Genomic DNA, 26,730 nt, shown 5'->3' on the forward strand with positions numbered 1-26,730 from the left:
GACTGCTGCTTCCATGAGTGTTGATAGTTGATCCAAGAAGAATGAAGTCCTTGACAACTTCAATCTTTTCTCTGTTGATAAGGATGTTGTTTATTGGTCCAGTGGTGAGGATTTTTGTTTTCTTTACATTGCGATGCAGTCCATACTGAAGGCTGTGCTCTTTGAACTTAATCAATAAATATTTTAAGTCCTCTTCACTTTCAGCAAGCAAGGTTATTTCCATCTGCATATCGCAGGTTGTGAATAAGTCTTCCTCCAATCCTACTGCCACATTTTTCTTCATAAAACCAAGCTTCTCTGATTATTTGCTCAGCATACAGGTTGACTAAGTATGGGGATGTTTAATAAATGGCAGAGGTTTTTTTTTTGTTTTTCTTATTGAGAATTCTGTGCTGCTGCAAGCTGAAGCAGGGCACCTGGTGTGCTGATTAGCTAGAAGAGAGCACCCAACAGAGAAAAGAATGATCAGTTATTTCTATAGAAGTTGAATGGGACAGGTTTGTGAATGGGATGGAAAGGTCATGATTCCAAAAGACTTAGCCAGAGCATCAAGGGGAAGAACCCATTAGTTCTTAGATTATGTTCATTAAGGTTATGCAAAAATAAACAAATGGATACTAAGAATCCCTAAAATCATCACTATTAAATAGTCTTGAAATTAAATAGATGTTAGGACCAGAACTATTACTTAACTGTGATCTTCTCCTAAAACTAGACTTTGATATTTCTGAAGTGTATATGTTCTAGGGAAGGCATTAATTTGAAAAATTTCCTGAGGGGCTAGAGAGATGTTACAACTTTAAAGTATTCTCTTTTACAGATGAAGAACCTGAGACCCTCAGAGGTGAACATATTTGTTTAAGATTGTATAGCTGGTAAATGTCAGAGTTGGAATTAGAGAATCAGGAAAGAAGAATCTCTGATGATAAATTGTTTTTGTTGTTGTTAAGTACCATCAAGTCAGTTCCAACTCATAGTGACCCTTTAGAGAATTTTGAGAAGCAGCTGGTGGGTGTGAACTGCTGACCTTATGGTTTACTCCACAGTGCCACATGAGAAAGTCCTAAATACCTAGACTCAACTTACTGTGATAGTGTAAGTTGGAGATTCATTGTTTAAACGACTGGATACAGATGGAGATGTCTTCAGTTTTATCCCTGAGTCAGTATATTATGGTTTTTGTATGTGAGAAGACTCAGAATTGTGATTTCAAGGACTCATTGTTTTCCAAGAGTTGCTTCCCCTGCTTGCCATGTGCCCAAAGTTCCTTTTAATGAAGTATTTAATGAAGGTCAATAGCTATCCTGTTAGTAGCATAGTGGATTATTAGCTGGGCTGTTAATGGCAAGGTCAGCAGTACAAATCTACCAGTTGCTCCATGGGAGAAAGATAAAATGTTCTATTCCTGTAAAGATATACAGTTGTGGAAACCCTATAGAGTGTTGCTATGAGTCAGAACCAACTTGATGGCACATCACCACCATTACTACCATAACTGGAAATCCTCAGAGCAGCTCTTGAGATAAATGGTGGCTCATGTTTAACTCGCAGGTGACTGTAATGGACTGCTGTCTATCATTTCCAGAAAACATTGATTGGAGAAGATGAGAATGACACTCAGGGAAGGATTCTTTGTCCTACTTATCACTGAAGATCAATTGCAGACACAAATGAGCCTTGTCCCAAGGCTGGGAGAAATCTTATGTCTAATCTTACTTTAGTATCAGTCTAGAAAGGTTCTTCTAAGCTTTTCTTTGGAATTTGTTTAGCAATGCGTGTAGTTGTTGTTGTTGTTGTTGTTGTTAAGTGCCGTCGAGTCGGTTCCGACCCATAGCGACCCTGTACAGGGTTTCCGAGGGTGTAAATCCTTACGGGAGTAGAAAGCCTCATCTTTCTCCCGCAGAGCAGCTGGTAGTTTCGAACTGCTGACCTTAAGGTTCGCAGCCCGATTTGTAACCACTATGCTACCAGAGCTCCTTGTAATTGTTGTTAGGTGCTGTTAAATCAATCCTGACTCAGAGCAACCCTACACACAACAGAATGAACCACTGCTTGATCCTGTGACATCTTTGCAATTGTCATTATACTTGATCCCATTGCTGCTGCCACCGTGCCAATAAATCTCATTGTGGGTCTGCTTTTTTTTAATTTTTTTTATGACCCTTCACTTTACCAAGCATGATGTCCTTCTCCAGGGACTTGTCCCTCATGACAATTTATCCAAAGTACATGAGACAACAAAGTCTTGCCATTCTCACATCTAAGGAGTATTCTGACTGTACTTATTCCAAGACAGATTTGTTTATTTGCAGATATTCCATGTAGCAATAGACCCATTAGCCACATATGGATATTTTATTTAAAACTAATTAAAATGACATAAAATTTAAAATTCAGTCTCTTGGTCATATTAACCACATTTAAGTGGTCACATGTGGTCAATAGCTATCCTGTTGGGCAGCACAGATAACATTTCCAGCATTACATCCAGAAACATCTTTTAGACAGCACTCCTTTTGAGGTAGACTGCCAAGTGCTCAACATTAGGCAAAGACTGGAAAGGCATTTAGGTAAAAAATAAATCCTGAAGCGTATTGGTTGGTGCCTGTGGAGATAGAGCCCTGTAATTTCTCTTCTCTCCCTTGCCTTGGTTTTCAGCATATGCTCAAGTACATCAAGTGAAGTGTTGCCAAAGGATATAGAACTGCACATAGCCAGTTAGCCCCTTTGCTGCCAAAACTGTAAGGAGAGTAAGCCTTTTGAGTTTATTTCAAGTGAAATCCCATCAGTGAACATTGCACATAGCCAGACAAGGGGGATAGTTAAATTTTTTTTATTTAGCCTGTGTATAGAAGACAGAATCAACTGTCTGATACATGAGCTCCCTAGAGACCCCTTCACCTGACCGGCAGTGAATGTTGGTCCAACATTTATTCAGAGAACTCCCTAGCATGTGATGGAAGCTTGGTACAGCCCTCAGGCTCTGCTCTATTGTCTTAAATAATTCAACTCTGGGGCAAACAAATGAAAACTTCGCAATTACTGGGTCCCATCTTCCCAGGAGGCATATGGTGTAGCATCTAAGAACATAGTTTCCAGCCCCAATCTGGGCAGAGGGCATCTAGGTGTGAGGTATAAGGCAAGTTTCCTGGCCTTTCCAACCTCAATTTCCTCATTTATAAAATGTGGATAATAATAATGTTTTTGTTGGTTAGTACTGTTTAGTGGGTTCCGACTGATAGCGACCCTGTATAGGGTTTCTAAGGAGTTACTGCTGAGCTTGAATCGCCGACCCTTCAGTTCCAATTGACCTTGTGTTCCAGTGCTTATCCTAAAGCACCACACTAGGACTTCAATAATGATGTTACTAAGTGCTGTTAAGTTGGTTCAGAGCCATAGTGACCCTGTATAGACCGGCCAACCTTGCATTTCAAACTGATCTTGCAGTCTAGTGCATTATTTCACAGTGCCACACCAGGACTCCTGATAGTGTTTATGAACTAAAGCATTTAGATCAAGCTTTTGTTTGTAGAAGCTTCAAAAGCTACTAATTTCACTTTCTCAAATATGCTCAAAGAGGAGAAGATTAGAAATGTGGAGAAAGAGTAAATCTAAATTCTGTGAGTAATTTGCAAACCCCAAAACCTTCTCTGGGGAGAATATACTGGTAAATACATATATTTTTTGGTTACTTTTCTCTGATGGATTTGTGTATAAGTGTTTTTGGTAAATTATTCTTAGACATTTTCCACAGGTTGATCAACAGACTGGTCCTTTGGTCCAGCTCCAAACAGTATTACACAGTAAAGAACATCTTATCTTTCATATCCTATGCATAATTCCTGCATGGAAAAGTCATTGGATAAATTAAAAAACTGATGCCATTCACTGTGTTCATAAAAAGTTGACTATTTCCATTCCCTGAATATCTTCTAGGTTGATGGGTTTCTTCTTTTCCCCATTGGCTTTATAATTCAATGCAGTACTTGACAATTGCCTGGCATTAGTATGTGGGGACATGTATACGATTCTGGCTTCATTCTAGTGCATGAGGGGCATGATGGTATGTTGACCTTCTCTTCCTACAGTGAACACTATTAAGCTATACCAGTTGTACTTCCTATAAATACAGATGTGGCCTCACAATCATTCTCCTCTTAGCCCTCTAGGAAGTATTACCAATTGATTGGAGTTGACACTCAATTGTTTGCCATCTGTACTCTGTTGCTGTTTTGTGCCAATGAGTCAGTTCCAACTCATAGTGAGTTTCTGAGAGTGGCTGGTGGGTTTGAACAGCCGACCTTGTCCAGTCCAGCGCTTATCCTAGAGCACCACACTAGGGTTCCATCCCTGCTCTAGGGATCATAAAATCTCAAAATATGCGAGTAAATGATGGAAATAAAGAGAACAAATGAGTTGTTGTTGTTGTTAAGTGCCATCGAGTTAGTTCCGACCCATAGCAGTCCTGTATAAGGACTGTATAAGGTTTTTGAGAAGCAGCTGGTGAGCTTGAACTGTCAACCTTGCAGTTCAAATGGCTTTGCAGTCTGGCACATTAACCCACAGTACCACACCAGGAGTTAGAGAACTCCAAATTCTAGGTCTGTCTTGGAGGCACTGAACTATGGATTCTGTGGTAGAAGATTTAATTCTTTCTTTTTTTTTTTTTCAAGTTATTTAGAGGATCTCAGCTCTCTGATGACCCCTAAATAACTTTTTTACATTGAATTGTCCACAGAAAGCACAAAAATACATATCAGTTCTAGGAGAAGATTTTATTGAACCAGAATGGAGACTTTTCTAGACAATAAACGAAGAACCTTGAGACCACTCCAAAATTCTTCTTTAATGAATCTTACTAGTTCTCTAGCTGAAGACGTTTTTGTAGCAGGTGCCATTGCTGTATGTAGGTTTCATAAATCCTGTGGTCAAAAATAATCTGAGAATTGCCTGGGCAATTTTGGGGAATCCATTCAGAACATAACGACCTTATGCATAAGGTTGCTATGGTACCAACTCGATGGCACCTAACATCTAAACATTACTTACTACTAATTATACTCCTGGGAGAGATGTTAAGCTACAATATTTCTAGCAATTGTTGCATCTTCTAATCTAAACCAGGCTGACTCCAAAGTAATTTCCTTACAGGTGGAGGCATTAAATACTAGGGCAGTTTATTATTTTAGCCTCACTCAGATGAGTTTTAAATGTATTTGTGGTTTTAAAGTTCTTCTACCTCTTTAATCTATAATTTCAGAGAAACGTTTACTAGAAATTAAGTAGATTAATAAACATCTCAATGCAAGAAATTAAACTGAAATAGAATAATGATATTCCATGATGGTTTTTTTTAATGGATTCAAACTTGGAATAGGGTGCAAGGTGAGTGGCTAACAAGGAAGTCAACAATTACTGAACAACTAATATGTGATGATTTGTAGATACAAATTATTATTATAATTGTTATTAAGTGCCGTCGAGTCAGTTCCGACCCATAGTGACTCTGTTGTATAGGGTTTCTGAGGAGCAGCTGGTGAGCTTGAACTGCCAACCTTGCAGTTCAAACAGCTTTGCAGTCTGGCGCACTAACCCACAGCGCCACACCAAGACTATTATAATTAGAACTAGGTTAAACATTTAGTATTTAATACTTCATTTATTCTACACTTACCACCTTACGAATTAGGCAACATTTTTATTCCAATGTTTTTTATTTTCAAATTAAGGAAATTTGAACTCAGGGAATTTAAATACTTGTTAGCAAGCAACAGAGGAGGTAAACATAGCCAATGTTGTTGTTAAGTGCCATCAAGTTGGTTCTGACCCATAGCGACTCTGTATAGGTTTCCAAGGAGAGACTGGTGAGCTTGAACTACCAATCTTGCAGTTCAAACAGCTTTGCAGTCTGCTGCATTAACCCACAGCGCCATACCAAGACTCCAAACATGCTGACAGGTGAATTTAAATTCTATGTTCTCATATATGTATTTAGAAATTCTACATAAAGATAGTCCACTTGGAGATGGTAAGTGTCGTGAGGAAATGAGGATGGTAGAAGGAATCGATGGAGGTAATTTCAGTTGGGTGTTGAAGAATGCGTTTGTCAAATCAGGGTTTGGAGGGTTGGGCAGGGAAGATCTTCTGGTGAGAAGAAAAGAGTATATATTAAGTCAAGGAGACCAGTGACAGAACGATATTTGGAGAGCATTGGGGAGGTCAGTTTAGTGGCTATTAAGGAAATGGAAGGTTCATTGAATGAAAAATGGTTTTAGAGAGAGTTTGGAGTCAGAATGAAGAGTCTTGAGCCCAACCATAGGAATGGGGACTTGATTTACATAATTCAACTGGATTCTTCAAAGAAACCCCTAGAGATCTCAGGAAGGGTTCCAGAGTTGAGTTGCACTAGTCGGTAGGCACCAGAAAGAGAGGGAGGCACTAGGTCAGTAGTTCTCAAAGTGTGCTCACTGAGCCTAAAGCATCATCATTTCCTTGGTGTGCTTTTAAGATGAAAATTCCATGATCCTAACAAGACTTACTGAATTAAAAGTTTTGGGTTGAAGCATAGCAACCTGTGTTTCAACCAGACCTTTGGGTAATTTTGATGCAACTGCTTGTTAGTTTACTAACTAGGCTGGAGATTTAGTTTATGCTAAGGTGCCTTACAGAAAAAGACTGACAGTCTGCTTCTGGAAAAATCAGCCAGTGGAAAACCTTATGGTGCACAGCTCTACTCTGACACACATGGGGTCACCATGAGTTGGAATGGACTCAATGACAGCTGGGTTATTGGTTGGTTGTTTGATAAAACATACAGTTTGAGAGCTACTGCTCCTAGCCTTTGACCCGTTTTAACCAGTGATTCTGTAACTCATCTGCTTTATAGCTTGCACTTCTGCCTGAAATGGCATTTGAGAAAGGGGCTTTAAAAAGTGAAAATAATTGTCCTAGGCAATTTGGAGACTGGGACTTTATTGGCTCTCCACTGTTATCACAAATCACTAGCAATCATCCAGTCATCTAAGTCTGACATAACTTTTGCTCTTCTCGTCCTCTTTTCTTCCTCTTTAACTTTTTAAATTGGCCAAACATTTTGAACTAGTCAGAAAATAATTTCCAAAAGAAACAAGAAAATCAGTGATCTGAATGCCTGTAAGAAATTGACATGAACAAAACTGTGAACAGGTAAGTCTATCATTCCTGTCAAAATGGCTACTTCTGTGGTGTAACTTTCTCATCCAGGGAAGAATTCCATTTGATAGATGTTTGGAACCAAGAACAGCTGTAGCAAAGAAAGAAATGAAGTGATTCATGCTAAAAGTACTCTCAAGTCATCTGAGTTTCAAGGAAAAAATTTGGCAGAAGGTACAAAGTGATTGTGGTAACAGTGCAGTGAATTGTGTTAGGAGAATGAATCCGAGGCATAGAAACTGACGGATGCTATTTTCTTGGAAACACTGGAGAAGAAAGAATAGAAATCTAATTTCTATGTGTTTTCAAATGGAGTTCCTAAAAGTATGGTCCATGGGCCATCCTCACTGGAATCAACTTGGTGTCTGGTTTTCTGAGCTCCATTTCAATGACATAAAATCAGGATATTGAGGGGAATGTGCATCTTACAAAGCTCCTCAGGTGATTGTCAGGCCTACTGAAGTCTGTTAACCACATACTTAGTTTGATTTTTTTTTTTTTTTTCTTTTTCTTTTTCATAAAACAAGAAGTCAAGAGTTTGGCAGGCAAATCTCAGAGGCGCTTTATTATTAGATACCTTTGAAATGTTGGCATTGATGGGCTGTCTACACGTTGTGGATAGTGGTTCTCTGAGAGGGATTTATCATAATGGATTATTCAGCTATGTGTTTGCCTGATGTTCATGTTATAGGCCATACTTTTCTCGTCGAGCTTGAGTTGAGCAATCTAGAGGTCAATCTAAACAATGCAGAGAAGAGATTGACCAATGGAAATGAATAAAACTTTTGTCCTTCAAAGATACTTTCTTCCATGAACTCTAAATGGTTTTCTAAGTCAGTCTCTCCTTCTGCTTATGGTGAGACAATAAGGGCAGACCAAATACTTATTTTTGTACTTTCCTAGATAAATGCAGCCGCTACAGCCTTGTGGAGTTTGGATACTATGATACAGGTGTCTATATAGCTATGTCTTTATATATTCCCCAGAGGTAATATTTATAGTAGTAATCTCTCCATGAAGCTTCCTCTATTTACTTCAACTTATATCTCTTCTTGCCTTCTCAGAACTCAGTCACTAACATTCAATTGAAAATGATTTGTTATTGTATTAGGTCAAATGAAATGATGTCACTTGAGGAAAGTTATACTTTGTTTCATAGTTTCAGTATGTGACTTAAACAGGCATTCAAAAAGTACCTGGTGATTGATTTAAAAAGTCACATTATCAGCCCTATTCTTAAGTCTTCCATTCAATTTTAAACACATACAAATATATACAATTAAGTACAACTATAAGTTCACTATATCTATCTGTGATAGGCAGATGATACAACTTTGCTTGCTGAAAGGGAAGAGGACTTAAAATACTTCCTAATAAAGATTAAAGACTCCAGCCTTCAGCATGGGTTGCACCTCAATACAAAGAAAACAAAATCCTCACAACTGGACCAATAAATAACAGCGCGATAAATGGGGAAAAGATTGAAGTTGTCAAATATTTCATTTTGCTTGGATCCACAAGTTAACACTATTGGAAGCAGCAGTGAAGAAATCAAACCGTTTAATTCATTAGGCAAGTCTGCTGACCAGGGCCTCTTTAAAGTGTTAAAAGAGTAAAGATGTTAGTTTGACGACCAAGGTGTGCCTGACCCAAGCCATAATATTTTCAATAGATTCTTATACATGTGAAAGTTGGACAGTGTCTAACCCTAAAAGAATTGATGCATTTGAGTTATGGTTTTGGAGAAGACTTTAAAAAGTGTCATGGACTACTAGACGAACAAACAAACCACTTTTGGAATCTGGTTGGAAGTATAACCAGAATGCTCCTTAGAAGGCAGGATGGTGAGACTTTGTCCCTGATACTTCCGACATGTTTTAAGAAGGGACCAGTCCCTGGAGAAGGCCATCATGTTTGATAAGGTGAAACATTAGCAATAAAGAGGAAGACCCACCGGGGGGATGGACTGACACAGTGGCAGCAGCAATGGGCTCAAGTGTAACAATTGAGTGGATGGCCCAGGACCAGGTATTGCTTCGTTCTGTTGTGCATAGGGTCGCTATGAGTTGGAACCAGCTCAGTGGCACCTAACAACAAGTACACTACATATAATTAATTTAATTATATTGATTTTATTAAATGGAATTGAATACATATATAGAAACATACAAGGAGCTCTGATAGCGTAGTGGTTATGAATCAGGCTGCTAACCTCAGGATCAGCAGTTTGAAACTACCAGCCATTCCATGGGAAAAAGATGAGGCTCTCTGCTCCCATAAAGATCTACAGCCTCAGAAACCCTGTCGCTATGAGTCCGAACCGACTCCACGGCACAAAACAACAACATAAACACATAAAGTGACATATACAAAACACCACAACACTGTATCACAGAATTTGTTCCTTTTACTCTTCCTTCAGTCCTATTCAGATTGATGATTTTTTTTTGTGTTGAGTCATACAGATCCAAAAACCAAACCTGCTGCCATCAAGTTGACTACAACTCATAATGACCGTACAAAACAGATTAGACGTGTCATAGGGTTTCAAGACAGTAAATCTTGGTGGTTAACAGATGGCTACATCTTTCTACTGAAGAAACTGGTGGGCCCGACCAGCTGACCTTTTGGTTAGAAACTGAGTGCTTAATCACTGTGCTACCAGGACTCTTTATGAGTACACAGGAGAAGGTTAACTATTAAATTTTTCTGTCATTCAGATGGAGTTTTGTTTAGATCTACTCTTTGATAGTCAAGGGAGAGGAGGAGAAAGAGATTCAGTACATTGTCATTTTGTAGGCAATTACCATAATATGTTCCCCTAAAGAGTCCTGGTGGTGCAGCAGTTAAGTGCTTGGCTGCTAACACAAAGGTCAGAGGTCACAGACCATCAGCTGCTCTGTGGGAGAAGATGTGCTTCCATAGATATTAGAACCTAGGAATCCATATGGGGCAGTTGACTCTGTCCTATAAGATGTCCTGGTGTGGTGCTGTATGATAAGCATTAGACGGCAAGGTCAGTTTGAACACAAGGTCGGTGGTTCAAACTCACCAGTTTCTCCTCAGAAACCCTATACAAGGTCACTATGGGTTAGAACCGACTGATGGCACGTAAGAAGAAGAACAACTCTCTGTCCTATAAGGTAGGTCGCTATGAGTTGGACTCACTTAGATAAGACGTGAGGCACCACATTTTTACCAGAAACGCCAGACTCAACTGCTTGTCCTCTGCGTTCTTGTGCCCCTTCATACCTTTATTATTTGAGTAAAGTTTCCTTTATTCACGGCTATGTTTTAATCTCCTTCATAAAGTTCTTCATTGGGCCAGGTCTCGCTCATCCCTGAACAATTCTATGCATACAGGATTAAGTGACATCAAGTCGGCTCTGATTCATAGTGACCTTGTATAGGGTTTCCAAGGAGCAGCTGGTGAGTTTGAACCTCTGACCTTGCAGTTCAAACTGACCTCATGCAGTCCAGCGCTTACCTTACAATGCCATACGAGGACTCCTATGCATATAATTGTTGTTGTTAACTGCCATCGAGTCGGTCTGACTCATAAGTGGGTTTGAACTACCAACCTTGTGGTTTCACAGTGCAGTACTGATCATAGCACCACATCAGGACTCCATGTACATTTGTTGTTGTTAAGTGCCGTTGAGTCCATTCTGACCCATAGTGACCCTGAATAAGGTTTCTGAGGCTATAAATCTTTACGGGAGCAGAAAGCCTCATCTTTCTCCCACGGAGCAGCTGGTAGTTTCGAACAGCTGACCTTGCTGTTCACAGCCCGATTCGTAACCACTACGTTACCAGAGCTGCTTGTTGTTGTTGTTGTTAAGTGCCATGGAGTCGGTTCCGACTCATAGCGACCCTGCACAGGGTTTCCGAGGCTGTACATCTTTACGGGAGCAGAACGCCTCATCTTTCTCCCGCGGAACTGATGGTAGTTTCGAACTGGTGACCTTACGGTTCACAGCCCAATTCGTAGCCACTACGCTACCAGAGCTCCTTACCAGAGCTGCTTAGTATGCACTTAATAATTTCTAACTTTGAAAACCATTTACAGACACAACTCTTCAAAGAGAGCCACTGGCATTCTTTGTTCAAGGTGTTTCCATGATTTCTTGCTTTCTTCCTGAGATAGTTACAGAGCATAATCAAGTTTTGATGTGATTTCTTATAGAAAATTCTAGAAAACAGACAAGATACCATGACATTAACAAAAAGTGAAACGGACACTGGAAGTCATTTGATGTTTGTTTGCTTCTTTCTCACTTGACATTCCAGTTATGTCTGAACCATGCTGGAATACAGACTACAGAGATGAATTACTTTTCATGGCAGATCTTATAGAGACAAATGATAGGACGTTGGCATCGCTTCAGAAGTGGATGGAAATTTCTTGTGAGGAGCAGAAAACATTATAGGTTACTGCACAGTATGATATGCCCTAAGGAGTACAAACGAGAAATCTGATGTTGGTCTACATCTGGGTTTCTAGAATGTTTAGTTTTCTGGTGACTCTCGCCTGTGTTTGCTTATGGTGATGTGTATTTGGAGAAAAGCGGAAACTTTTGTAATGTCTCTGCTAGGGCATGCAGCTATAGAATTTGAAACCATACAACATATGTTTAATTTTCCATCTACAGTTGCTGTACCATTTACACTTTTGCCTCAGATAATCCAAAAATGTAGGAATGCTTACTAGGCTCTTTTTTAAAATAAGGAAAATCAGATCTTTATTTGAAATACCATACTATTCCACTACCCCAGGTGGTCAGTCAGTGGCTCACTCATTTTACACGATGTTGTTGTTGCTGTATTCCATCGAGTCAATCCTGATTCAATGGCGTACCTGTAGGACATACAGAATGGCCTGGTTGGCTGCCAACCTTAAAGGCTTTCTACAACATCTGCTACAATCCCACTGACACATAAGAATGTGAACAGTCTCTAGAAGTTTGCACCACTCTCTGATCATTTCAAAAAAATTATATATGGGCTACTTTAAAGCTCCAAGACTTTTGCTTCCAACAGATTCTGCTTCTTGTTGTAGGATATCTGAGCATTATAACTCCAGATTAGTTTTTGGCACAAAGACTCCAAAATACCCCAAGTATTAGTACCAGAATATGGATGAATGAAGAGCAGCATGTCAGAATACATAGTCATTCACATACTTTTTCATGTTGACATTCTTCACTTGTGAAGAACTGACTCATTCACTAACTGATAATATAAGGAGCGAGCTCACATTTCTCGGCAATCTGAGATTTACGTTGACAATTACCAGGCAGAGGAATCTGATGGCAACTTCAGGATCCTGCACCCTGGCAGGTGTGCCTGACTATGGGCAGTGCTGTTCATCTTTCTACTTCACACACCAGCACAACAAAAACTGGAATCTGTAGAATTTAATACCTTAGGTAAATGAGTCTAAAATGAGTTTAGTGAATGCAGTTTCACCAAAAGAAATTCCCCACATTTCATACATATATGTATCCATATCTATATTTATATAGAGAGAGGTAGATACATATATATGGAGCTCTGGTAGCGTAGTGGTTACGAATCGGGCTGCGAACCTTAAGGTCAGTGGTTCGAAACTACCAGCCGCTCCGCGGGAGAAAGATGAGGCTTTCTACTCCCGTAAAGATTTACACCCTCGGAAACCCTGTACAGGGTCGCTATGGGTCGGACCCGACTCGATGGCACTTAACAACAACAGATACATATATACATAGATGTATAGATAGGTATAAAGATATATAGAGAGGATACATTCCCAACTTCCCACCTACTGACACAGAATCCACTCCAACCCACAGCAAGCCTATAAGACAGCATAGAACTGCCCCATAGGGTTTCCAAAGGAGCTCTGGTAACATAGCGGTTATAAATCGGGCTGCTAACGTCAGAGTCAGCAGTTTGAAACTACCAGCTGTTCTGCAGGAGAAAGATGAGGCTTTCTGCTCCCGTAAAGATTAACAGCCTCGGAAACCCTGTACAGGGTCGCTATGAGTCGGAACAGACTCCATGGCACATAACCACAACAACAACATATGGTATCCAAGGCTATAAATCTTTACAAAAGCAGACCAACACATCTTTCTCACATGGAGTAGATGGTGAGTTCAAACCACTAGCCTTGTAGTTAGTAGTGGAGTGCTTTTCCCCACTATGCCACAGGACTTTTATATAATACACTATTGTTGCTGTTAGGTGCTGTCTAGGTGATGTTTTACTCTTAGCGACCCCAATGTACAGCAGAACAAAACCTTTCCTGGTCCTGTATTAGCTTCACAACTTTGGGCATGTTAGAGTCACTGTGTTAATTCAGCTTGTAATTTGTCTTCTTTTTCACTGACCCTGCACTTTACTAGGTATGATGTTCTTGTCCAGGGACTAGTTCCTCCTGATAACATGTCCTAAGTATGTGACATGAAGTCTTGACGTCCTCCGTTCTAAGGAGCATTCTTGCTGTACTTCTTCCAACACAGATTTGTTTTTCTGGCAGTCGATGGTATATATTCAGTATTCTTTGCCAACATCATAACTTCAAATGCATCAACTCTTCTAGCATCTTCCTCATTCATTGTCCAACTTTTACGTGCATGTGAGGTTATTGAAAATACCATGGTTTGGGTCAAGTGCACCTTAATCTTCAAACTGATGTCTTTGCTCTTGTGCCTTTTAAATAAGTCTTTTGCTACAGATTTGCCTAATGCAATATGTTGCTTAATTACTTTACAACTGCTCCCATGAACGTTGATCACAGATCCAAGTAAAATAAAATCCTTGACAATTTCAATTTTCTCTGTTTATCATAATTTTGTAGAAGTTACTAAAATATAAAGAATACATACTATATACAAAATCTTATATGCCATTTCAGCTCATAGTGAAATTGTAGGATGTCAGAGACTGTAAATCTTTATGGGAGTAAACAGCTTCATCTTTCTCCCAAGGAGCAGCTGGTGGGTTTAAACTACCAACCTCATAGTTAGCAATCCAATGCTTAACCCACAGTGCCACCAGGACTCTTTTTATATATTCTATATAGTGTCATATACAGTATGCTACCATACTTGGGTAGCATTAATCTATTATCTGTATTATTTATTGTTGTTGTTAGGTGCTATCGAGTCGGTACCGACTCATAGTGACCCTATGAACAATAGAACGAAACACTGCCTGGTCCTGGACCAACATCACAATTGTTGCCACGCTTGAGCCCATTAATGTTGCCACTTTGCCAATCCATCTCACAGGGGATCTTCCTCTTTTTCTCTAACCCTCCATCTTAACAAACATGATGTCTCTCCTGACAATATGTCCAAAGTATGAGAGATGAAGTTTGGCCATCTTGGTCTCCAAGGAGCACTCTGGCTGCACTTCTTCCATAACGGATCTATTGGTTCTTTTGGTAGTCCATGACACTTTCACTATTCTCCTCCAGCAGCATAACTGAAATGCACCAATTCTTCTACGATCTTCCTTATTCACTGTCCAGCTTTTGCATCCATATGAGGTTATTGAAAATACCATGACTTGGGTCAGGCGCCCCTAGTTCTCAAGCTGACGTCTTTGCTCTTCAACACTTTAAAAAGGTCTTGTGCAGCAGATTTGCCTAATGCAATACGTCATTTGATTTCTTGGCTGCTCTTCCATGAGTGTTGATGGTATTATGTATATAATAGTATTCAGTCAGCCATAACTCAGAAACAAAAGGTGATAATATTTCTAAGATAATGAAATATAGTTAGGAAAGATGATTTGTGACTGATTCCAAACTATGACAGAAGGGAAATAGAAAATCTGGTGCAACTATGCAGGGAAAAATGGAGCTTGACCATATCTTTCCGGCAGAGCATAGATGGGGAGACATGCCTAAGAATTTAATTACAATCAGCTCTTAGCCTATCCAAATCCATTTGCTTTGTGATAGTTACAGTCTGTCTTTCTCTACCTCAAGTAATTTAATCTACAAAAGCGATCAGTTTTTCCAATTACAATTTGCTTCCAAAGCTATTCTGTCTCAAATTTACATTCTTGGAAGGCGGTTAATAACAGGAAATTCAATGACAAAATACATAAAGTTCACAATTGTCTAAAAAGTAAGGCATCCAAATTTTTATTTTCTCCTTCAAGATGATACAATGAAAAGCTAAGTAGCTGAATATACAGATTTTTAGTACTGAGACAAGTATTATTTTGAAACATCATATCTAATAAACTTTAAAAATTAATATTTAAATTACCAAAGTGACTACAAAGTAAAAAGCGATTTCAAGATCTTGAATCAGCACTGATATGAAGGTTCCATAAACAAGATGTGTTTGAGTTTCATATTAAAATTTATAGGTACGGGCACTCACAATTATTATATGATCACATAAGCCAGCCAACCTATATATTTCAATAAATACAAAGGTAGCATTTATATTTATTTGTAGTTAGTTATGTTGAAATTTGTTGGAAATTAAAGCAGAAATCCTTCCTGGTGAATGTAACCTAGGTAGGCTGACTTTGTTTAGCAAAAAGCGAGCACATTGTTGAAAAATTGTTATTTGGAAATGATTTTTGAAATTGGTTGTATTTGCATGGCTACAGACTTTCTTATACAGCTACATAAACCTCACTGCTGTTGAGTGAATTCCGACTCACAGCGACCTTATAGAAGAGAGAAGGAGAGCCCCATAGGGTTTCCAAGTCTGTTATTTCTTATGGAGGCACTGAGACTATGGCCCTTGGTCACCCTTTAGGTCTGGAACTAAGCTTACCCTGTAGCTAAACTTTCAGGCAAGCAACAGGTTACTGGGGAGACGACAACACTGATAAGATAATGCACATCACAGAAATGTCAATCATTGAAAATCAAGAAGGTAGCATTTACCTAAGGACAAAGTTCAAAAGAGTTGGGAAAGAAGGAGGAATGAAAACAAGGAATACAGAGGGAAGTCAGATAATGGATTTTACATTGAGGTGATTACAATCATTGAGATGAAATGAAAGGTATGAGTTTGTTGAATATAAATGGATGTTCTGCTCTGTAACCTTCATGCAATTCACAGCAAAGAGTTTTTTAAAAAGTATATTTTGGATGTAAAAAGCCACATATTTTCCCAGTGTAATGGCTTGTTGTTGTTGTTTTTGTTGGGTACCATCGAGTTAGTACCTACTCATAGCACAACAGAATGAAACACTGCCCGGTTCTGTGCCAACTCACAATTGTTGCTACATTTGAGACCATTGCTGCTGCCACTATGCCAATCCATCTCGTTGGGGGTCTTCATCTTTTTCTGCAACCCTCCACTTAATTAAACATGATCTCCTTCTCCTGGGACTAGTCCCTCCTGATAATATACCTGAAGTATGATCATTGAAATCTGGCCATCCTGGCTTCCAAGGAGCAGCATCTGGCTGTAGGTCTTCCAACACAGATAGGTTTGTTCTTTTGGCAGTCCATGGGACTTTTAATATTCTCCTCCAACCCCATAACTCAAATGCATCAATTCTTCTGTGGTCTTCTTTATTTACGGTCCAACTTTCACATGCATATGAGGTTACTGAAAATACCATGGCTTGTGTCATGCACACCATAGTCCTCAAATTGACATCTTTGCTCTTCAACACTTTAAAAAGTGGTCTTGTGTAGAAGATTTGCCTAATGCAGTGTGTCATTTGGTTTTTTGACTGCTGCTTCCATGGGTGTTGATGGTTGATGTGAGCAAAATTTTGAATTCTTTGACAACTTCAATTTTTCTCCATTTATATGGATGTTATTTATTGGTCCAGTCGTGAGAATTTTTGTTTTCTATACACTGAGGTGCAACCCATACCAAAGGTTTTGGTTTTTGATTTTCATCAGTAAGTCTTTTAAGTTTTCTTGGTTTTCAGCAAGCGAGGTTGTATCATCTGTATATTGTGGGTTGTCAATAAAATAAGTCTTCCTCCCATCCTGAAGCCACATTTTTCTTCATATAGTCCACCTTCTTGGAGTATGTGCTCAGCATACAGATTGAATAAATATGGTGAAATAATACAACCCTGGTTCACAACTTTGCAAATTTTAAATCACTCAGTATTCCCTTTTTCTTTTTGAACAACTCCCTTATGAGTACAATTAAATGTTTGAGAATACTCATTCTTCACAATGTTGTCCATAGCTTGTCATGATCCACACAATTGAAAGCCTTTGTATAGTCAATATATTATTTTTGGTATTATCTTCTTTCAGCCAAGATCTATCTGACATCAGCAATGATATCCTCATTCCATATCTTCATTTGAATTTAGTTTGAACCTCTGGTTGTTCTCTCTCAATGTATGTTTGCAGCCATTTTGAACTATCTTTAGCAAAATTTTATTTGTATGATATATTATTGATACTGTCCCCTCTCTTTAGAGTGGGCACAACTATAGACCTCTTCCAATCAGTTGGCCAGGTAGCTGTTTTCCAAATTTCTTGTCATAGATAAGTGAATGTCTTCAGTGCTTCATCAGTTTGTTGAAAGATTTCAATTTGTATTTCATCATTTCCTGGACCCTTGTTCTTTACCAATATTTTCAACATACCTTGGACTTCTTCCTTCAGAACCATTAGCTCCTGATCATACACTACCTCTTGAAACTGTGAATCATTGGCCATTTCTTTTTGGTACAATTGCTGTGTATTTCTTTCATCTTCTTTTGATGCTTTCTGCATCATTCAATATTTTTCCCATAGAATCCATCAATATTGAATGTGAAGGCTTAAAGTTTTCTTCAGTTCACTCAGCTTGAGAGATGCTAAACAAGTTCTTGCCATTTGGGTTTCTAACTCTAGGTCTTTGCACTTTATAATATTTGACTTTGTCTTCTTAGGCTGCTCTTTGAAATTTTCTATTCAGCTCTTTAACCTCCTCATTTCTTCCATTTGCTGTAGCATCTCAATGCTGGAGAGCATGTTTCAGAGTCTCCTCAGAGATCCATCATATTTTTGGCTCTTGTGGACTTGTTTTAAATTTCTTCAGCTTCACCCTGAACTTGCATATGAGGTGTGTGGATATAATCCTATCACAGACAGCATTGTACTTCAAGACAGATCTTGATATATTCTTTATGATGATGACTGTGACACCATACCTCTTCAATTTGTCATTTCTGGCATAGTAAACCATGTGATTGTCAGATTCAAAATTGCCAGTGCTAGTTCATTTCATCTCACTGTTGTTAGGTATCATCGAGTCGGTACCAACTCATAACGACCTTATGCACAGCAGAATGAAACACTGCCGGATCCTTGACCAACCTCACTATTGTTGCCATGCTTGAGCCCATTGATGGTACCACTTTGCCAATCCATCTCACTGGGGGGTCTTCCTCTCTTTCTCTGACCCTCCACCTTACCAAACATGGTATCCTTCTCCAGCAACTGGTCCCTCCTGAGAATATGTCTGAAGTATGAGAGACAAAGTTTGGCCATCCTGGCTTCCAAGGAGCACTCTGGCTGCACTTCTTCCAACACAGATCTGTTGGTTCTTTTGGCAGCTCATGGCACTTTCAATATTCTCCTCCATCACCATAACTCACATGCATCAATTCTTCTATGGTCTTCCTTAATCACTGTCCAGTGTTCACCCGCATATGAGGTTATTGAAAATACCATGGCTTGGGTTTAGTATACTAATGTTTATGAATTCCATTGTATTTTTACAATTTCCAATTTTCCTAGATTTATATTAGTGCATTCCATGTTCTAATTATTAATGGATGTTTACAGCTGTTCCTCTTCCTTTTGAGTTGTGCCTTATCAGCAAATGAAGGTCCCAAAGACCTCACTGCATTGTGTCATTATGGTTAATTCTACTTTGAGGAAGCAACTCTTCCCCAGTTGTATTTTGAGTGCCTTCCAACCTGAGGATCTCATCTTCTGGTGCTGTGTCTAACAGTATCTTGGTGCTCTTAATCATGGTTCAGTATTCAATATTCTGGTGCTATATGACAGTGTTCCACTGCTATTCATAAGATTTTCAGTGACTAAAAATGCACAAGTCTATCTCTCCTTCTTCCTAGCCTGTGTTTGTCTGGAAGTTCACCTGAAACCTGTTTAAGATGTGTGACCCTGCTGGTATTTAAAATACCAGTGGCATAGCTTCCAGATGCACAGTAACATGCACACTGCCAAAGTACAACAAACTGACAGATGAGTGGTGGCATGGACTGGCTAGTGGGTTCCAACCACTGACTTAATGGTTAACAGGCAAATATTTTAAAACCAGGATGTTATGTAACCAAGCTAAATAAACATGATTACTTCTGGCAATTATTCAAATGGCACACAAACATTTTGACTTCATTTCATCATGATGAATTTGCTTTCCTGTATCAAGAGATAACTTTCAGCCTTAGTACTGTTGTTGTTGTTAAGTGCCATCGAGTCAGTTCCGACCCATAGCGACCCTGTACAGGGTTTCCGAGGGTGTAAATCTTTACAGGAGAAAGCCTCATCTTTCTCCCGCAGAGCAGCTGGTAGTTTCGAACCGCTGACCTTAAGATTCGCAGCCCAATTCATAAGCACTACGCTACCAGAGCTCCTGTAGGATTGGAAAATACAACAAACACTGCTTTAGGCTTTTTTTTTTTTTTTTTTTTTTTTTAAAGTAACCATTCTTAAATGTTTCTTAAAATTTTAAAGTTACTAATTTATAAAAAGTCCAAAATATAAAATTAAATCTTCATTTTTTTGTCTTCATATGAGTTTTGCGCATGCCCTTTTTAAAAAATCAGTTATTGTTCATGTGTTTCTATGGGTCTCATGTAAATCATGTTTTGTACATTTTGATCACGAAATGATGAAAACTGAAACTATCAGTTAAAGTTTAATGGCCATAACATTATTTTGACTTAATTTTTGGGTTGGAGGATAGTGGTCTGGGTGGAAAAAGGAAAAGAGGTCACATAATGTAAAGTTGATCAGCTTAAACATTGGTTTGCATCCAGGAATGCACTGATTGCATCTTTGTGGAATATATAGAATGAGGTAAAACTTCAGAAATTATAAAAATGTAAAAAGGAAGAAGAGCATATCATTGGAGTGCTGTATGAGAAACACTGAAGCATGCAACACAAAACACAGTTCACTGAATTTCTATAATGCATCAGGACCAATCTTAGTCTGGAATTGTGGGCTGTGTGACCTTGGGCATGTCACTTCTCTGTGTTAAACCCTCGTGATTACAAAATCTGGATTCAAATCAAGCTATAAAAAGGATAGCCTTTTCTTCCACATTAAAAGAGAACTATAAATGACATCTTTATCAAAGATTTTAACATTTTCAAGGTACACAAACCAAGGTCTATACATAATGAAAGAACTAACTTCAGACTTCGGTGATGTATAGACCTAGAATATCTGCAATGTTGAAGTGAATAATTTACCTGAAACAAAAAAAGCAAACAACAGCAAAATACAAAACAACTTCCTGAAAAGGAAACATGTATTCTGAATGCCAGTTTGTCTATATTGCATTAATGCAATCAGATAAGTAAATACGAGAAAGCCAGAGTTAAATCAAAACTAAAAATAGTATAGTCTTCATTTTCTTTAAAAAAGAAGTAATTTCTAGATTAAAGCAATGAGAACCATGGCTAACGCTTTCATAAAAACAAAGCCCACTTGGAAAGCTTGAAATCTGATTGGTGAGAGATATGAGACACTTGGACAAGGTTTTCTTTTTTTTCAGTTCCTTAACCATAAATGGAAGGAGCTCTGGTAGCATAGTGGTTACAAATTGGTCTGTGAACTGCAAGTTCGAAACTACCAGCCATTCCGTGGGAGAAAGATGAAGCTTTCTGCTCCCATAAAGATTTATAGCCTCGGAAACACTGTACAAGGTCACTATAAGTCAGAACCAACTCCATGGCATTTAACAGCAACCATAAATAGGAGTCATGGTGGCACAGGGAGTTAGCATTGGATTGCTAACATCAAGGTTGGTGGAACCCACCAGCTGCTTGAGGGGAGAAAGACGATGCTGTTTATTCCTGTAAAGGATTACAGTCTCAGAAATCCTTTGTGGTGTAGTTCTACTACCCTACAGGGTCACTATGATTTGGAATAGACTCCACAGCAGTGTGATTGGCTTTTGGTAGCCACAAAATGGCTCAGTATTTACTAAGACGTGAAAAGCAATTTAATCAGAGTTAGAAAAGCAAATTGCAACTTTGACCTTACCAAGTTAGGTTTTGGCAGCGGTATCAAAAGCTTTAACTGGGTCTAGTCCCACTCTCCAAGAGTTCTGTTGTGGCACTGTAGAAAATAAGCACTGGACAGCTAGTCACAAGGTCAGTGGTTCAAAACTACAAGTCACTCCTCAGAAACCCTATACAGGGTCAGTATGCATTAGAACTGACTCTATGGCACTGACAACTAACAGTACTGGTTAGGTTCCTGTTTTAACTGGGAAGGGTTCCTGTATTGATAAATCTTCCTTGCAAATGCAAGGAAGGCGATGGGGGTTGTAGAGAAGGAAAGCATTGAGCTCCCTCCTATGCCATGTTCCAGCTGAGTCCCTTTATTTTAAGGCATGTTGGGCAAAGCAGACATGGAGGACAGAGTATCCTGAATAGGTCAACTCACTGGTTATTTTTGTTACATGATTCTATGTGGGTCAGTTCACTACTTAGTGTGAAGGTGGGAATAGTGTGTTAATGTTTGCTTTTTTATTTCCAGTGTTCAGCATGGTACATGGCACCCAGTAGACACTTATTTTCTATTTATAAAATACATGTATAATTATGTCTGAATTAATGTTTTTATGTATATTTAAAATATATTAACACCACTATGTAGGAGTTCTGCTGTGACGCTGTGGGCTAATGCATCAGACTGCAACATTGTTTGAAATCTAACTAAGGTCAGTGGTTCAAGCTCACCATCTTCTCCTTGGAAACCCAATACAGGGTCGCTATGTGTCAGAATCGACTCGATGGCTCTTAACAAAAACATACTCATATATTTATTGTTGTTAAATGCCATTGAGTCAGTTCTGCCTCATAGAGACCCTGTATAGGTTTCCAAGGAGCAGCTGGTGGGCTGGAACCGCCGACCTTGCAGTTCTAAGTCCAAAGCTGATCCAGGAGCCCATACTTAAGGATATTACTATGTTCATATATTTATGAATATATTAGCATATTTGTTGTTGAGTGCCGTCGAGTCGTTTCCAACCCATAGCTACCCTGTACAGGGTTTCTGAGGCTGTAAATCTTTACGGGAGCAGAAAGCCTCATCTTTCTCCTGCATAACAGCTGGTAGTTTCGAACTGCTGACCTTCCAGTTCGAAGTCCGATTCGTAATGACTACACTACCAGAGCATATTAGTATATTCATATATAAACATGTTAATATAGTCATATATTTGTGAAAGGCTTATATATAAGACTTCCATCTCCTGCAGCTTTTCTTTGTTGTCACTAATTTCATGTTAGAAAAATCAGTTGGGTTAAAAAGGTCCTTACTTAAAACTTTAACAGTCTACCTCCCCCCAGTTTGTTTCCTTAAATCCATTTACTCTTGGGGATGAATTACTTTAATCTAACAATAAGGAATGGTGCTATAGTCTAAGCACTAGACCATAAGGTTAGTTTGAACCAGAAGGTAGGCAGTTCAAATTCACCAGCCACACCTTGGAAACCCTATTCAGGGTCATCATGAGTCGGAACTGACTCGATGGCACTTAACAACAATCAGGCAGTGTACTTTACTGTTCAGCTTATGGGAGAGATCTCAGCCTGGAGGGGAGGGCTGCAAAAGAAAGACGTCCTGAAATTGGGGACTTTGAACAATTGAAAGCAGCCTTCGGGTGCTGCTATACCAGGGAATCAGTTACCATTAAGTCCTGTCTGCCTCACAGCGACCTGATGTGTGTGTCTGTGGATAGTACAAATGGCTAATACTCTTGGCTGCTAACTAAAAGACTGGCAATTTGAGTCCACCCAAAAGCTCTTTGGAAGAAAGGCCTTAGTAGTTTACTCTGAAAAAATGAGCCATTGAAAACCCTATGGAGTACAATTCCATTCTGCTACACAGTGGGTATCCATGAGTGAGAACGGACTGAGCATTAAGTGTTGTTTAGATCAAGGAAAATGCATAAGGTGTTCAAGACGAGATTAAAAAACAATCCAAGCGGTTACCATTACCAAAATTCTACTCTAAAGGAAGCGGACAGCGCAGCCACCAAATATTTAAAACAACTTTGTAACATTGGCATTTGGAAGCCAAATCTGGAAGTTGGCACCTCAGCATTTTATAATTTACTGTTGTTATCAAGTGTCGTCGTGTAGGTTCCAACACATAGCCACCCTGTGTAACATCTCCAAGGAGCAGCTGCTGGGTGTGAACTGCTGACCTTGAGGTTAGCAGTCCAGTGTTTATGCTATGACACCACACTAGGAGTCTTTATAACTTACTAAACTACCCTAGCCTCATCTGATTTGCTATGATTCATGTGTTAAAGTCCCACTCCTGCTTCTTGTGACTGGGAGGAAGAGAAGAGAAGAGAAAGGAGGAGACCACATCCTATGATGCCCTCTATTCTCCTTGTTCTCTTTAGCATCTGTGTGCTCCAGTATCCTGTCCAGCTTTCATGAAATCTCTCATGTCTCAGGACATTTCAAATATGTTGCCTTGCTCTTGACCACCACCCTTCATGATAAGCATCTTTAGATACCATGTTTTTAACCTGTTCTGATGTAAGAGCTTAACTGAGATAGTCCAAGCTTTGAATATGGGCTTCACATCAAAAGTCTATCACGGGTCCTCGTAAATTACCTACCCGCCTTCTTCTGAATACTTATGCCCAAAGGCCAGGATGTCAGATGCCCGTCCGCTCCCATCACAGACAACAACAGGCACAGGAGGTGTGTCTCGAAGGTATTCCAGAACAATGGAGATCACATTGGGTCCTCCTTCTACAATGAGCGCCACCACTGGAACACCTTGACCGATTCCTGTAGTTAAAAAGGAAAAGAAACGGAAAAAAAGAGAAAAGAACACAAAGCCAGCAAACCAAAGAAACAAAAAGGAGAAACAAAAAACACAAACTAAAATTACTGAGCACAGGAGAGGCAGTAACATATGATGGGATAAAATACTGAGAGAAAATACAGTAGCATTTTCCCACTAAGGTCTGTTTTACTTTGCCCTACCTCAACAGTTCTCAGGTGAGGTTGGGAAAGGCATTGATGCCCATACTTTATAGGAGAGGGTCTAGGGTGAGGAGAGAGGGGAAGAAATTGGTGTATAGATAAGAGCGCTGGCCAGGAGCTATAAGACAGGAAGCCTAGTGCAATCTTAAGCAAATTGTTAGCAATCTGATGCTACAGTTTCTCTACATGAAAAATGAGAAGTTAAAAAAAAAAATCACATTTACTTAAAATTATCAGAGTAATAATAAAATACCTTAAGTTCTCTTTTTGATGGAGCTCTGGTAGCGTAGTGGTTACGAATCGGGCTGCGAACCTTAAGGTCAGTGGTTCGAAACTACCAGCCGCTCCGCGGGAGAAAGACGAGGCTTTCTACTCCCGTAAGGATTTACACCCTCGGAAACCCTGTACAGGGTCGCTATGGGTCGGCTCCGACTCGAAGGCACTTAACAACAACAACAATCAGCTAACTAGTTGGCTTATTTATTTTTGGCCTTAGGTGATCACCTTGATTATTGATTATTAGTAGCATAATACCCACACCAACCCAAACCCACTGGTGTTGAGTCAATTCTGAGTTATAGAGATTCCGTAGGACAGATTGTAACTGCAAATCTTGACAGGAGCAGACTGTCTCATCTAGGGATTCAACATCAACCTTGTGGTTTGCGTTCAAATGCTTAACCCACTGTGTCACTAGGACTAATTTTATAACATAATTGTCATTGTTAAGTGTCGTGGTGTTAGTTCCAACTTATAGTGGCCCTGTGTAGACTTTGAGGAGGGGCTGGTAGATTTGAACTGCTGGCCTTGCAGTTCAAATCGACCTTGTGGTCCAGTGCTTAGCGTACTCCATCCCAGGACTCCAGTAGCATAATGTTGTTAAGTGCTGTCGTGTTGGTTCTGATTGGTGAGTTTGAACTGCCGACCTTGCAGTTCAAACCAGGACTCAAGTAGCATAATAGTCATATGATAAATTACCTCAGAGACACGGTGTCTGTCATATTCTCTTACGGAGTCCTTCATTACTGGTGCTTAGTAAACTCTGGTTGAATTAAATGGAATTAGGGTTTTATTAAACTTTCTAAAATTAATTAAGCAATTTATGTTGAACCCTATTAAAAATTGCTGCTTTCGGATAAAACTTGTTCTAATATCAGCACTTACATAGGGTTCAAACTAACATCTCCTAGATGGCTCGATGGGACAGGTACTTTCTTATTAGTGGTGTCCTGAGTGATGCATTGGGTTATTACCCTCAGGATTGGTGGTTGGAACCCACCAGCTGCTCCTCTGATAATGATGACTTTTTCTGCTCCTATAGAGATTCACAGCCCTGGAAACCCTATGCCAGGTTTTGTGAGTCAGAACTAACTTAAAGGCACATGACAGCAACACATATTAAAGGGAAATATTAGAAACCAATGTCCATGAGGGACATCATGAGAAGTTAAATTCATTTTCATGTAAATGTTATCACTGGTTACTGAGCAACTTCCTTCTGCTCAACTTAGCAGCATGCACTATTTTCTAACTCTAACTTTTCCAAACACTTAGGAAATCAAGTCAGTCCTATGAAAATGAGACTGTTTTGTAAGGCACAGAAAGCTTTTAACTAAAATAAGAACTGATAAAAATATTATACCACTCCTATAAATATGAACTAAAAACCCTTAGTAAATTCGTTCTTCTTCTTTTAGTATGGTTTTAGCTTGTATCAAGAAATTGTTTCCCAGTGAGAAAATAATAATTTGTGGTTTGCTTTCTTGTACCTTCATAGGAGATTTCATTTGATTTACATGATTTGTTTTACTTCTGAAGTATAAGTACTTGAGTCTTTTAGGGCTTTATATCTTTTAAGTCAGTGTTTTTCATGGTTGGGTTTCATCTTAAGGCAGTGGTTCAAAAAGTCAGTTACCCAAGAATGGATACCATTTTGAACCTAGAAGATGTAAGAAAAGAATGATGTCAATGATTTTTCCTTTGGGGTGAGAAATGACCCTTGGTACTATCAAGGGCTTTCTGAAGGTGAGGTGGTTTTGAGAATTACTCCTTTAAATTCTTGAAGGGTAAAGTGACAATGTCTTACCACTCTCTTTTGATCCAGAAGAGCCCTAAGTGACCCAGACAATAGGTCTCTGTAAAGCTCTACTTGATTGTCAAAGAGACACTTGTCTCCTGTGCTGCTGGTGATGAGGATTAAGTAAATTCCTGGTGAAAGTACTTTGAAGATTAAAGGATAACTTGAAATGTTAATATAGCACACTTACTTTGGAGAAGGATTTGCAGTTTTGCAATGCAGTTATCTAAAATACCCACCCCTCTGTTGATGTGTATTTTATAGACCTT

The 26,730-nt window shown here is 39.2% G+C and overlaps 1 protein-coding gene across 1 annotated transcript in view; it reads right to left on the minus strand.

Moving 5' to 3' along the window:
• Window positions 1-26,730, minus strand: part of TRPM3 (transient receptor potential cation channel, subfamily M, member 3) — an 805,178-nt gene that overhangs the window by 291,822 nt on the left and 486,626 nt on the right. The window contains 1 exon segment of the mRNA XM_006834915.1: window positions 24,012-24,186. Coding sequence (XP_006834978.1) covers window positions 24,012-24,186 — 175 coding nt within the window.

This window comes from Chrysochloris asiatica, unplaced genomic scaffold, assembly GCF_000296735.1.
Source record: "Chrysochloris asiatica unplaced genomic scaffold, ChrAsi1.0 scaffold00014, whole genome shotgun sequence".
NCBI classification, from domain to species: domain Eukaryota; kingdom Metazoa; phylum Chordata; class Mammalia; order Afrosoricida; family Chrysochloridae; genus Chrysochloris; species Chrysochloris asiatica.